The sequence below is a fragment of the Bactrocera neohumeralis genome, chromosome 3, assembly GCF_024586455.1.
Source record: "Bactrocera neohumeralis isolate Rockhampton chromosome 3, APGP_CSIRO_Bneo_wtdbg2-racon-allhic-juicebox.fasta_v2, whole genome shotgun sequence".
Classification (NCBI taxonomy): domain Eukaryota; kingdom Metazoa; phylum Arthropoda; class Insecta; order Diptera; family Tephritidae; genus Bactrocera; species Bactrocera neohumeralis.
Window position 1 is genome coordinate 70,294,861 of NC_065920.1, and position 14,924 is coordinate 70,309,784.

A 14,924-nucleotide genomic window follows, 5' to 3' on the forward strand; every position below is an offset into this window, starting at 1 on the left:
CGTACTGTGTGAAAGATAAAGCCCACCGTCAGCGAACTGGTCTTTAAGCCTGAAAAATCAACAACTGACCATATATTCACCGTGCGCCAAATCTTGAAAAAGACCCGTGAAAAGAGAATCGACCACCTCTTCGTAGATTTCAAAGCTGCTGTTAACAGCACGAAAAGGAGCTGCCTGCAAAACTAATACGGCTGCGTAAACTGACGTTGAGCAATATCAAAAGCTCTGTGAGGATCGGGAAGGGTTTCTCTGAACCGTTCGATACCAAACGAGGTTTCAGACAAGGCGACTTCAATGAACCAGCGTTAACTCCAACAATAATGTCAGCCTCGAAATCCAACGCAGAGTAACTTTTGCCTACAGATCTTACTTCGGACTGAGTAGAAAAAAAAACACCTCTCTCGACGAACAAAGCGCAAATTCTACAAGCCACTCATCATCCACGTCCTACTTTATGGTGCCGAGGCATGGACGAAGACAATATCTGATGAGTCGGCTTTACGAGTTTTTTCTAATAAAGGGCGATCTACTTGTGTTTCGAGGTTCACTACTTTTTTGAAGAAAAATTGCAGAAATTTCAAATTTATAAAGAGTCTTGACATAGCTAAGACGTTTTGTTTTCTTTCTCATCTTCTCCACCTCTCTAATTTTCTCTTTAATTTGATGTGAACTCAGCCTCTCTGTCTGACCTTTAATCTCTGTCTAATTCTTCTCATTTCTGATAGTCCCTCCCAAGTAGCTATCCTTATCCACAAATATTGAAACTATAGCTTACTAATTTCATATTTAATTTAATGTCATTTATTTATATTTTTTGCTTTCATTCTTCGTTTAATAATTTATTTTTATTGCAAAGTTTGTTTTCTTTCTTTTCTTATTCTAACATTGTTTTTGTGGTCTGTTTGTTTTTTTGTTTTCAATTCAATAAAATGTGCGATTATTCTCTGTTGATTAGTTTCAGTATTTTTATAGTTTCTCCTTCCGGTTTTCTTTCTGTTCTCTGGTTTCTTCTGTGGCAATTTTATAGTTCATTTAATTACATAATTCGTTTCTTCAATTTGCTGTGGATTCATAAGTTTTCATGCAGTTTATAATAGTCGACTTTTTTCATACTTTTGTCTTCAATTTTCAGTTTTGACTGTTAAGTTATGAGTAGCCTATGTTTTACGTTAAGGTTTTCAAACAGATTTTATTTAAGTTTTTTATTATAATTTACTTTTTTCTTTATTTTTGTTCATTTAGTCTAGTTTCCATTTACTATAATACAATAATTAGCTAAGCTAATGATTTTAGATTTTTTAACACGCAATATTTGGGTTAATTATTTTAAATACAAGTATATTTATTTCTTTGAAAGAAAATTAAAGAAAAGTGGGCTTAAAATAATTTATTTAAAATAGGTTAGATAAAGATGATTTTCATAATAATTTTTGGTGAAATCTTAGTAAAAAAAGATAATTAAAAACCATATATTTTTTTCATTAAAATAAAACAATTTTGAATCGCAAGTAATATTATAAATAATTATTATACTTTTTTTTCGAAATAAATCAAAATGTAAGAACAATTTTTGTAAATAATATAACATTTATGAAATAATTTTTCTTATAAAAATATGAACAAAAACTTTCAATTGGCCAACATGAAAAAATCAGGTTTATATTTTCAATATCACTTATTATATTTTAATGAAAGGCTATTTAAAATTAGACTGGAAGCGGCTATCAATGCAGCTTGTTGACTCTCCCGTAGACAGCACGGTCTTAGACCCGTCAGATCAACTCTAGAAGCTATCAAAGCGGCATTGAAAGAGTAGAAGTCGCACAGCGTCGTTGGCACAAGTACCGGGCTTTCATAAAGGGATGATAAGATTTCGGATTTGTTTCGGAATATACATATTTTATCAAATTAATTAAATTTTATTATCAAAATAATCGTTCTCCAATTGGCACTTTTGGTGCGATTTTGCCATTTTATGAACGAAAAAATCGTCCGCTTGTGCTCGCTATTCGTCGAATTGTTGAAAATTTCGAGCGTACAATTCCTTATATAGTATAATGACTACGACAAATCATGGATTACCTTAATGCTGTGATGCGAATTTATCATAGTAACAGAAAAGTACTGTACCAGACTAGAGAAAAATCGCGACAAATAGAAGTTATGTCAGGAGTACCATTTCAAGTCAGCTCAGGTTCAAGTTTGCATCTATGGAACATTAGCTATGACGAAATACTGAAACATGAAATGCTAGGCGAATCTTATTTAATCGTTTTTGTCGCGGAGGACATCGCCGCAGTAATGACAGCTCAAGACACAGAGGAAGCCTGAAGAAGGCTGAATTAGGCCATGATATGGACGTAAACATGGCTTGACTCACAAAAACTACAGCTCGTTACAGAAAAAGGAGAGGGTCATGTGACGCTTGATTAGTCATAAGCGGTATTGCCCCCCATTGACTTTCTTATCCGCGAAAGATAAAAGCTGGGGAGCTAAAAAAAGTGGCTGATAATAGTAAGAGCGCAAAACAAAAACATCATATTTGAATGTTCCAATGAGGAGATTCCTGAACCACTTAACAAACCGAATCGGTTTTGAACTAAGCTAATATCGGAACCCAAATTTCTACATATGCCTTATTACCATTCTAAAAAAAACATATTTCCAAATACTATAAATTTAGCAACAAGATATATTTTATAAAATTGGTGAAATATATTTTATAAAAAAAAAAAAATGGAAAACTAAAATTAAATTAAATGGAAAAATTTAAAAATTTAAAAAATTTTTTCGAAAAAAAAAATTAAAAAAAAACAGAGAGTTTGGGAAATTTTCTGCTTTAATTAAAAAAAAAATATTTGTTTGAATTTTAGGAAATTTAGGAAAGAAACTATATATATGTTAAGAAAATCGAAAACTAAAATGGTTAAAAAAAAAATATTACGAAAATTAAAAAAAAATATAAATTAAAAAAATGGTGTACAAAAATAAAAAAATAAGAATTTAAAAAAAAGTAAATTAAAAATTTGAGACTTTTTTTAATTTTTAGATTTTTTTTTAATTTTAGCAAAAATTTAGGTTTTTGTTAAAAGTGAAAGAGTTTTTCTTATAAAAAATATTTAAAACTATAAATATGTTAAGATCGTATACAAAAAAATATTAACAAAAAAATATAAATTTTATTAAGAAAGCGTTATTTAATTTAAGAAATTGTAAAATATAAAAAAATCAATTATTAATATAAAAACCTCTCAAAACAAACAAACAATAATGATGCGAAAGGCATTTTCTCAACATACTACGTAAAAATAGTAATAATAATTTAAATCTAAAAATAAAAAAATAATTCAATTTAAAAATTATAAAATTAATCATTAATTACTAAAAAAATATTCTCAAAATATGAAAATAATAATTTAAATTTAAAAATAAAAAAATAGTTTAATTTAAAAAATTATAAAATTAATCATTAATTAAAAAAAAATTAATAAACAAAATAATAATTTATATTTAAAAACAAAAAAAAATAATTCAATTTAAAAAATTATAAAATTAATCATTAATTATTAAAAAAAATTCTCAAAAATATGAAAATAATAATTTAAATCTAAAAATAAAACAAAAAAAATAATTCTATTTAAAAAATTATAAAATTAATCATAATTTATTAAAAAAAATTAATTAATAAAATAATAATTTAAATTTAATAATAAAAAAATAGTTTAATTTAAAAAATTATAAAATTAATCATTAATTATTAAAAAAATTCTCAAAATATGAAAATAATAATTTAAATCTAAAAATAAAAAAATAATTCAATTTAAAAAATTATAAAATTAATTCAAAAATTCTCAAAATATGAAATTAATAATAATAATGCAAAAATAACAAAATATTCTGCGAAGGGACTAAAATCAATTAATTATTGTAGTATTTTTAGTATGAAAATTTTAATTTATCTTATTTTTTATAATTTTTTTCTATGCATAACTGTTCACTCTTGCATATATTTGCCTAGTTGTATTCACAATTCAATTCAACATTTAACTATACTAATTAAAATTTTAATTTAACTACACAAATTATTTACTCAAACTTTAGCCTAGGCTTAGGACTAATTTAACTATTAAACCTACTAACATCTTTTCACCAGCGCTATTTATAGTTATTCTAGTTCTTAAGTTGCCACAGTGTTTATATTATATGTATAATTAGGAGCTAAATTTTAATTAACTGTATTTGGTTATTTACAACATTGTAGTACCCGTGAAGTCGCGTTTATCGTTTGGTCTAAAATTACAGTACTCCTCCATTTACTTCTTCTTGTTCTTCCTCTATTTGCTATTTTCTCTTTATATGCTCTATACTATAAATACACTCTCAAAATTTATTTATGTTTTTCTTGTTTTTGTTTACGTAATTTTCTCTAATTTACATGCATGTCCAACAATTTTTGTTTACTTTTTGCATTCATAATTGTTTTCAATTCAAAATTCATTTAATTTTAGCGTGAGTGTTGTTTTACTCACACATTTTCATGTTTTGCTTTAGAATTGTTTTGTAACATTTTCTGCTTTATTTACTTTGCAGTGTTCACACAAATGTAAGTGTGTTTTTATATATGTATACAATTTTTGGTTTTGTAATTGTTTTGTGTTTATTTTTTTTATTATTATGTTTTGTTTTTGTATTTACTCAAAGTCTTTCATTTCATAGGAATTTTTATATTTTCATAAATCGCTTTTGTTTGTTATTGCTATTGTTGTTTTTGTTTGTTGGTTCGTGAGTTTCGAATTTAAATGCTGAAGTTTAGCGAGTTGAGAATTATTTACATATTTTTTCGTGTTAAATTTTTTTTGCTCTGTGGTATAAAAGTCGCAGTATTTTGTGTCTCATGAGTACTAGCATAAAATTTTTGGAAAGTTTCTCCTTTTACTTGCTATTTTTATGGTACATGTTTAGTTATATGACAGTTTTTGGCGAAAGTTGGTTGTTAGTATATTTGAAAAGTAAAATTTTAAGCAAGAAATAAGAAACTAATAAATAAATTAAAAACAATATTATTTAAAAATTGTAATAATATTAAAATATAAAAAAATTAAATGTAAAATTTAAAAAAATTTAAAAGTAAAATAAAAATTTTAAGCAAGAACAAAAACAAATAAATAATTAAAAAAAAATATAAAATAAATTTAAATAAAATTAAAATATTAAAAAAATAAAATTAAAAAATAAAAATATTAAAACTAAAGCACAAAGTACCAAATTATAAAAAAAATTACAATATAAATAAAATAAAGAAATATGTTGGCAAATAGCGTTAAAATAAAAATTTTAAGAAGAAAAAAGAAAATAATAATTTAAAAAAGAATTATAAAATAAATTTAAAATATAAAAAAAATAAAATTAAAAAATAAAAATATTAAAATTTAAATAGAAATTACCAAATAATTAAAAAAAATTACAATATAAATTAAAGAAAAAAAATATGTTGGCAAATAGCGTAACTTAAAAAAAATAAATAAAAATTAAAATAAAATTATAAAAATTCGAAAATTAAAATAAACAGTAAATAATTCAACATAAAATAAGAGAAAACGGCGATGAAATATTGCACTCTCCTAAAAAAAATAAATAAATAATAAATAAAAATGAAAAAATAATAATTGAAGAGCAGGAAACAAGAAATAATTAAAAATAATAATGTAAAAAAATAATAATAAATAAAAAACAATTAAAAAAAACAAGATTAATTTAAATAAATTAAACACAAATAAAAAGCAAAAATTATAAAAAAATAAAATAAATAGGAATTAAAAAAATTAAAAAGAAAATGCAAATAAAAAAAAACAATTAAAAAAATTAAAGCTAAATTAAACAAATTTAAAAAAAAATAAAAATAGAAAAGTCATAAAATGTTTCTTTCATTACTAAAAAAGTTAGCAATATTTTAACTAATTGTAAATATTTTAAAAAATATTTCTTAAATATCGTCATTGTAACCTAGGTTAGGCTATGCTTTCAGCGCACGAAAGAAAAAAGCTGTTGTAGCTAATGAAAGTAGAAGAAAATAACAAGAGCGGAAAACAAAAACATCACATTTTGTTCCAATGAGCAGATTTCTGAACCACTTTCTAAACAGAATAGGGTTTCTTCTTCTTCTTAGAAGCATATTTGCACTAAGCTAATATTCGAACCTAGTTTGGCTATGAACATAGTGAAGGTATGAAGAGCAGGAAACAAGAAATTTAGTCTTTTTAGCGACTTAGTGGCAACTAACCTTTTTGTGCTGCTCTTTGCTCACTCTGTAATGTAGTAGCTGCCTTTTATGAGTATTTCAGCATCTAGTCGAATATGAGCCTTAATGTAAAATATGAGCATACATTAGGTTGCGTCCAAAAGTTCTAAAATTTTGTTTTATTTTCAAACCGTGTCAGTGGAAAGTGGCCACCACCAGTCTAAGTCTTAGGTTAGTAGGAGTTACCTGACCAAGAACGACAGGAGAATTAGGTTTTGCTTAAATGAAATGAATATCGGGTGACGAGGTGAATATATTCCGCCTCGAAATAAGCATTTACAACCTTTTAAAAGGCAGCCTAGAGGTCATTCAACTATGAGAGCGAAGCAACAGAGCTGAAAGCTACAAGGTAAACTAATATATAAATAACTTACACCGGCCATATCAGGATTGAGACCAGTAAGATCCTTATTAAGGTATACTGGAAAAAAATTGTGTAGACAATTTTGCTTTTCGGCTAGAGAGTATGGTATTCTGTCACTTTCGTCTTGTGAAAACACTGGCAGGTATTCAAGTACGTTCCAATCACGTTAGCATTAAATTGGTTGTACAGTTTCAGTTAAGAGAACTCCTCATTAGCGCCTGGCTGGCTATGAACACAATCTCTAATGAGGACTTGTGTCAATCCTCACGTGACCTCCCACATGTGTTGATAACCAAGGACCCTTCGACAGCACGACTGTATAACGTGATGCGATAGCGGCTTGAAGCAGAGATCTAATAGAAAAGTTTGCATACATCAAACAACAAAAACCCAACAATGAAGGAAAACCACAGCGAAAAACTATTGATGCTGTGCGCAAACTGAGATTGCAAGATCGTCATGTGACATATCACGATATTAATGTAACTATAGGCATTAGTTTTTTATTAATAAATATTATAGGGACATTTATCTTTAAAAAATTTGTTAATATTGATCTCACAATTTGTCAATCGCTCAAGAAATGGGGCTTCTCAATTGGTTGAGAGAAATGTTAACAAAATACGATAGCGGTGCTTTCAAATATGTCTATGACTTCGTGACAGGCGATGAATCGTGAATTAACGAGTACGAGCTCGAAAGTAAATAGCAGTCGAATGTATGGGTGTTTCAAGATGAGCCGAATTCAACAAAAGTTGTTCGCGCACAAAGCACTTCCATGTAAATGGTTGCCTATTTCTTGGAATACTACTAGAAAAACGCAGTACAGTTAATTCTAAGTGGCATACAACTATCTGTTTGCCAGTTGTCTTTCATTAAATTACTTTGAAGTTGGAACCGAAGGACTTCTTTTTATTCTCCTCCGTAAAAAATAAACTAAGAGGTAAACGATTGTAGACATCTGAAGTGGCCGTTGATGGGTTCAAAAGGAATGTCTTGGGAGATACTGCAATCAGAATGGCAAAAGTGCTTTGAGAATGGTTTAAATGCTTGCATAAGTGTATAAATCTAATGCCCCTAGACGAAAATGATCCAAGCCCTATTTTTTTAGGATAATTGTGCATCTTGCCAACGCGCTCGCTCGGCAAGCCAAAGAAACCCAAAAAATAAATAAAATAAAAAAAGTTAAATAATTATTTTTTTCTCAATTCATAAAAAAAATAAGAATATTATAATATCGGGTGATTTTTTTTGAGGTTAGGATTTTCATGCATTAGTATTTGACGATTGGGATTTCAGACATGGTGTCAAAGAAAGATCTTTGACATTTCATCATGAATAGACTTACTAACGAGCAACGCTTGCAAATCATTGAATTTTATTTCAAAATGTTTTCGCGCTTTATCCGTTTTGGTCTACATAATCGACCAAGTGAGCAAACAATTAATGCGATTGTGACCAAGTTTCGCACTCAGTTTACTTTATTGGACATTAAACCAACCACACGAATGCGTACAGTGCGTACAGAAGAGAATATTGCGTCTGTTTCTGAGAGTGTGGTTGAAGACCGTGAAATGTCGATTCGTCGCCGTTCGCAGCAATTGGGTTTGTGTTATTCGACCACATGGAAGATTTTACGCAAAGATCTTGGTGTAAAACCGTATAAAATACAGCTCGTGCAAGAACTGAAGCCGAACGATCTGCCACAACGTCGAATTTTCAGTGAATGGGCCCTAGAAAAGTTGGCAGAAAATCCGCTTTTTTATCGACAAATTTTGTTCAGCGATGAGGCTCATTTCTGGTTGAATGGCTACGTAAATAAGCAAAATTGCCGCATTTGGGGTGAAGAGCAACCAGAAGCCGTTCAAGAACTGCCCATGCATCCCGAAAAATGCACTGTTTGGTGTGGTTTGTACGCTGGTGGAATCATTGGACCGTATTTTTTCAAAGATGCTGTTGGACGCAACGTTACGGTGAATGGCGATCGCTATCGTTCGATGCTAACAAACTTTTAGTTGCCAAAAATGGAAGAACTGAACTTGGTTGACATGTGGTTTCAACAAGATGGCGCTACATGCCACACAGCTCGCGATTCTATGGCCATTTTGAGGGAAAACTTCGGAGAACAATTCATCTCAAGAAATGGACCCGTAAGTTGGCCACCAAGATCATGCGATTTAACGCCTTTAGACTATTTTTTGTGGGGCTACGTCAAGTCTAAAGTCTACAAAAATAAGCCAGCAACTATTCCAGCTTTGGAAGTCAACATTTCCGAAGAAATTCAGGCTATTCCGGCCGAAATGCTCGAAAAAATTGCCCAAAATTGGACTTTCCGAATGGACCACCTAAGACGCAGCCGCGGTCAACATTTAAATGAAATTATCTTCAAAAAGTAAATGTCATGAACCAATCTAACGTTTCATATAAAGAACCGATGAGATTTTGCAAATTTTATGCGTTTTTTTTTTTAAAAAAAGTTATCAAGCTCTTAAAAAATCACCCGATAGTAATATCTAATAGTAAGAATTCATACTTTTAGCTTAGAAACTTATTACTTTTATTTATTTATTTATTATTTTTAGTTAGTCTACTTAGTTTTCATTGTCTTACAAATGTTTAGAACATTAAGTTATGGCATTTTTGTGTTCAATTTTTTTTGTATAGTTTCTTTAGTATTTGGTGGTAGAAAGTTTTGTTTAGAAAAGAGAAAACGCACGATTTCATTTGCTTACTAACTAGCGACGCAATTTCCGTTTATAACACTACTATTACATACAACTCTTCTAGTACTCTATAATATGCGTCTACATTTGCCTAAAATTTACCTAAAACTATTGCCTAGCAATACTAACACTAATACAGACTAACGCTAACAATTGTAGAATTGCTTACAACAATTTCGTTAATTTATTTGCATATTTAGCTATTTACCAACTAATATAAATAATATATATATATGTACATACATAAATACAGATACAACTCTTTATGAAAACACACAAATCTTTTTCTGCTTTTCAGCTTCAAATTAAAATTCTGAGCTTTTCACGCATTTTTTTACAAACTTTCATGCTTAGTTTTAGTTGTGAGTAATTTTGTTCTTTTTTGTTTTTGGTTTTAATAATTTCTTATTTCAAATATGTTTTAAAATTAATTTAACTATATTTTTTTAGCTTAACACTTTGTGTTTTTCTGTTTCTGTTTCTATTTCTGTTTTTTTCTTTTTTTGTTCTCCTTTTTTCTGCTTTGCTTTCACTTCAGTAACTTACATTCGCATCATTTAGTTTAGTTTTAACTCGCATATTTATATAGTTTAAGTACTTAAATTTACCGCTACATCAATATCAATTACACACACACATATAATTGCTACTTACTACTAGGCTTACGTTTAACTTTACACTTTACTAATTGCAATTAGAATTTGTACAATAACGTATTAATAACTAGTTTCAATAAATTGTTTCTTTCGTTTCTCTTGCATATTTCTTTAATTTACATATATTTTACCTATCACGAGAAGGAAATTGACACGTTTTTTCATGTATGATGATCATGGGTATCTGAAAGAGATAGCAGACGGATGGAAGAAAAAAAATTAAATCATTAATATGTTTGCAGGTAAAATTTTATAGACAGAACACAGTTAAATATATATAAACCTTTACACAGAACTTTAAAAAAATGTGCTTTAAGCGACGTTGTAAACAATTTGCTTTAGACGTGGACCAAAAATAGTGTAAACTAGTCAAAAACACATTGATAAAGACAGATTTTAAACGCTAGTAGCGCTTTAATAAACATTTATAAGCTTGATGCTCATCATCAAAATGATGGTATCAAAAATTATTGATAACGAGGGATGTACCTCGACCTTAGGTTTAATGTACCCTAAAATTATCAAAAATAATACCGAATGCTTATTTTAACTGAACCGGATTCAGAAACATATTCCTAAAACATTCCTTGTCTAAAAAACCGTAAAATACAATCCTGCAACACAATTCGAGTCTATAAAACTCTTTATATTGCATAACTCATTCTATTTCTTATCTTCCATTTTTACCTTCCTCAGTTGGGCTTACCTTTTTTGCTGTTTTGTTTCATCCAAGAAAATTTTGTTTGTTTTGTTTCTAATAAAAAAATGTTATTCCCTCCAAGTCCTCAATAAAGTAATCGCATACATATGTATATTTTAATCTTTCATTGAACAGAAATGCAATTTTTAGCATGAAAGTACAAATTTTCCAAGAGGGTTAGTTGTAAAATTAGTTGTAAAAGTATACACCCCTTATCGCTGTTTCATAGTTTTATCCAAGAAAAAATCTTCTCTCTTAGTTCTCATAAACCAGCAAAATACACATGTTTTAGTCCTCGACAGAATTGCTATGAGTAGGTTGAAATAGTTGTCAAATTAGTTGTCAAAGTAAGTACATTTCAGTGGTTGTTTCATAGTTTCATCTAAAAACATTTTGTTCACCCCAAGTTCTCCATAAAACAGTCACATATCTATATTTCACTGCTAATTGCGACAGAAATACCAGCAGTCGGTTGAAAGTACAAACATTTTTAGTGGTTTACTTGTCAAATAAGTTGTCCTTATTAAAGTGTCATAATTTTATATAGTAACATTTTATTTTCTTCAAAAACTAAAAAAACAGTTCCCAACTCATATCTCAACTCTTCATTCAATGCTCCGTAATATAATACCCTTAATTGAGCGGCAGTAATGTTAAGAGTACGTTGAGCGTACAAAATTGGCCAGAGGGATAGCTGTCATATTAGTTGTCAAAGTAAATACGCCTTTGTCGATGTTTCATGGTTACATCTCGGAACATTTTATTTTGCTCAAGACCGCAGAAATAAGTTACCAGTCAGGTATGTTACCTCAACTCTTGGTTCAATCCTCCATAATATATGGAATATCCCTTATTTATTGACAGAAATGTCACAAGTCGGTTGGAAGTCCAAATTTCTTGCATTGATAGCTATCAAATTGGTAATTAAGTAGTAATGTACTTAATATTCATTGAATGGGTTGTTCTTTGTGTGTGTAGTTTTGAAGTAGCGGATATTTTAATTAAGGTACTAAAGCGATTGCTGCGCTTTTAGTTGCTTGAGAAGTATAATCTGGTCTCATAAAATTGGACCGGAAGACCTTCAAATAAGTAATAAGGAATCTAGGAGCATTTTATTTTTATCAAATCCTCAAAAAACCAGTCAAAACATATGTACATATACCTTCCCTGATTTAGTACTTCAATTTTTTAGACAGAAATGTCACAAGGACGTTGGAATTGTACAAAATTTCCTGAAGGATAACTGTCAAATTAGTTCTGAAAGGAAATATGTTTACTTGATATTTACTAGATGGATGTAACGCATTCTTCCTTGTCAGGGGAGATTCGAAGTATTTCATATTTTATCTATTAAACAAATTGCTGATATTTGCTGATGATTTAGTATGAGTATTATTCATGAATTTTTAGATTTGAGCGGAAGACCTTAAAATCATTAATATGTTCATACATTAACTGCCTACATAGTAAAATAAGCTTTTAGGTGATATGAATTTGTTTTTCATAAAATGTCAAAACTGAATTTTGTGATGTGATGTTCTAAAGAGTGTGATCACCTGAAAACAAAATTAATAATGTGTTTTATGATTTATTGAAGTCATATGATTAAAACAAATCAATTCGCTATAGTACGATGTGCTGCGATTTGCTCAGCGATTCCATGGGATCTGATCTTGGAACAAAATAAATCGAATTATGTCAAATATCGAAAATATGGTGGGATATGATTTGTTTGTTAAGAAAAAATATTCGGATAAGCGATGTGATCTCATGTGTTATGATTATATGAACATATGAAAATTAAGTTAAATTATCGCAAATGCTGATCATATGGTGTGATTCTATTATTTAGTGACGTTTGAATGTAAGCCACAACAAATATGTATTATGTTATGTGATCATAATAATGTTATGAATCAAATCAAATCAGCGCAAATATTGAAAATACTATATGATAAATATTATAAAGTAATGTGATGTCTTGATAATGAATGAATGAATGATGAAAATTAATCAAATCGTTAGTACCTTGTGACATGATTGGTTTTTATTTTTTATTTTTTAACGAAAAATAAAATCCACGTGCTAATCAAATATGTAATGCGACGTCACGTGATGTGAACATATGAGCAAATTTAAAGCAACTCATTGGAAATTTCTGCAAAAATGGTTTGGAGTGAATATTCTTTGCTTATTAATGTGATCATTGATGTGATGTCACGTGATTGTGATCATAATTATATAGATGTGAATATTTTTTGTTCCATAATCGGCGAAGTGAATATGAAAAATCATATGAATAAAATAATAATGGATGTGATATCATGTAATGATCAGAATTAAATAAAGTCCTTGCAAATATTGAGAAAATTAGTTATTAATGTGATGTTACGTAGTGATCATCAGATTTAAATAAAGACTTTGCTAAAAATTTTCTAATTTTTCCTGTTTGATAATCGCCTATGTGATGTGATGGCAAGTGAAGTAATCATATGATCAAAATTAAATGAAAAATCAAATCGACGATCATATGACCAAATTAAATCAAGTGCTCGCAAATATTGTGCATATGGTGATTGCTTTTTATTTTCATATCAGCATATGATGTGATGTCAAGTTATGTAATCATATAAAAAATCAAGTCACGTGATGGGACCATATGATGGAATTTCACTATTTATAGTAATTAAATTAGCAGATGATAAAAGTAAATCAATGAAAAATATTAATGTCAAGTCGACGTAATAATCGAATATGCGATTTAATATCCTGTGATGGGTTCATGTGATCAAATTAAATAAAATTCTCGCAAATATTGGGAATATGGCGCGATGTGATTGCTTTTTATTTTCTTATCCGAATATGTCATGTGATGTCACATCATATGATTGGATCATATGTCAAATTTAAATCAAATCATTACAAATATCGATAATCTGAAGGATATCCATTATTTACATAAATTAAAATAGCAGATGGTAACAATTTTGCTAAATATGTGACGTGAGGTCATTGAATGAATATGAATATGATCAAAATTAAATCAAATCAACACAAATATCGATAATCGGATGGAATTCCATTATTTACATAAATTAAATTAGCAGATAATAACAATTTTTCTAAATCCATTATTCAATGTCTAAAGACATGATTATCAGCTGGGGAAAACTTAATCAACTCATTTGTACATATAACTTTATAAAACATTATGATCCCTTAGAAGATCGTAAAAATGCATGATCTTCTGATATAAAGATTCAAATAGTTCAGGAATATGAATGTGTTATGTTGATCTGATGAATATTATGAATTTAGTAGCCAGCGATGTGATATTGCCCTTTAAATCAGAATATCATAAAATCACAAATTTTTTTAAGGACACTAATTATTTTAAGTGATTATTTGTTGTGAAAAATAATAAAATGAATTCAAAAATATCTATGATTTTAATTTAGTGTAACTAAAGAAAATATTAAAAAAACTGTGAATTCAAATAAAAATTTATTTGAGGTGAAATATGCTTAAAATTTGTGAAATATTTATTCAAAATGCAAAATATTTGAAAAAAGTGCGAAAGTACTATTACTTTGATTAATTTTTTGTATATATTTCAATATAGTTGTGTGTGCCTCAACAACAAAATCAACGTCACACATTAAAATATGGACTAAGCGCGCGCACTTGCAATTCAACTGACAAGGACATTGTGCTTTTTCAGTGTTAGAATATTTTTTGAAATTTTTTAATTTACCAATTCCGCAGAAAATTGCAAGTATTTCTAGAAAAAAATAAAAGAAATTACATTTCTTATTAAAAAAAGAAGCACACCATAGAAATTCTAAAATATTTTCATATATTTAGCTCAAAACTTTCTGCACCAGCACGCGAGGTGATGCTAAAGCGAAGCCTATGTACACGCCCACAGCTAAAAGCAGCAACAACAATAGTCTACAACAACGAAAGCGCACACCTAGTCATATATACGCGTTTTAGTGCGTTACGCTACCAAAAGTATGCGTACCGAAATTCTCAAACAACCACTTGTGCCGCCCACGGCTATATCAATAGACCTGCCTGCACGACCCACACTCAAAGATAATTATCGCAGGACTGCAAAGCCGTTGTTGGACTCTTGCGCGTTGCGCGTCGCATCTGTGTGTAATTACCGCTGGCGCACAAG

The 14,924-nt window shown here is 28.9% G+C and overlaps 1 protein-coding gene across 1 annotated transcript in view; it reads right to left on the reverse strand.

The window, feature by feature from the left end:
* Positions 1–9,171: 9,171 nt before the first annotated feature.
* The window catches only part of LOC126753024 (gamma-aminobutyric acid type B receptor subunit 1), a 499,314-nt gene continuing 493,561 nt past the window's right edge, over positions 9,172–14,924 (reverse strand). The window contains exon 16 of the mRNA XM_050464123.1: positions 9,172–10,225. Coding sequence (XP_050320080.1) covers positions 10,203–10,225 — 23 coding nt within the window. The 3' untranslated portion in view covers positions 9,172–10,202. The remainder of the gene's footprint in view (positions 10,226–14,924) is intronic.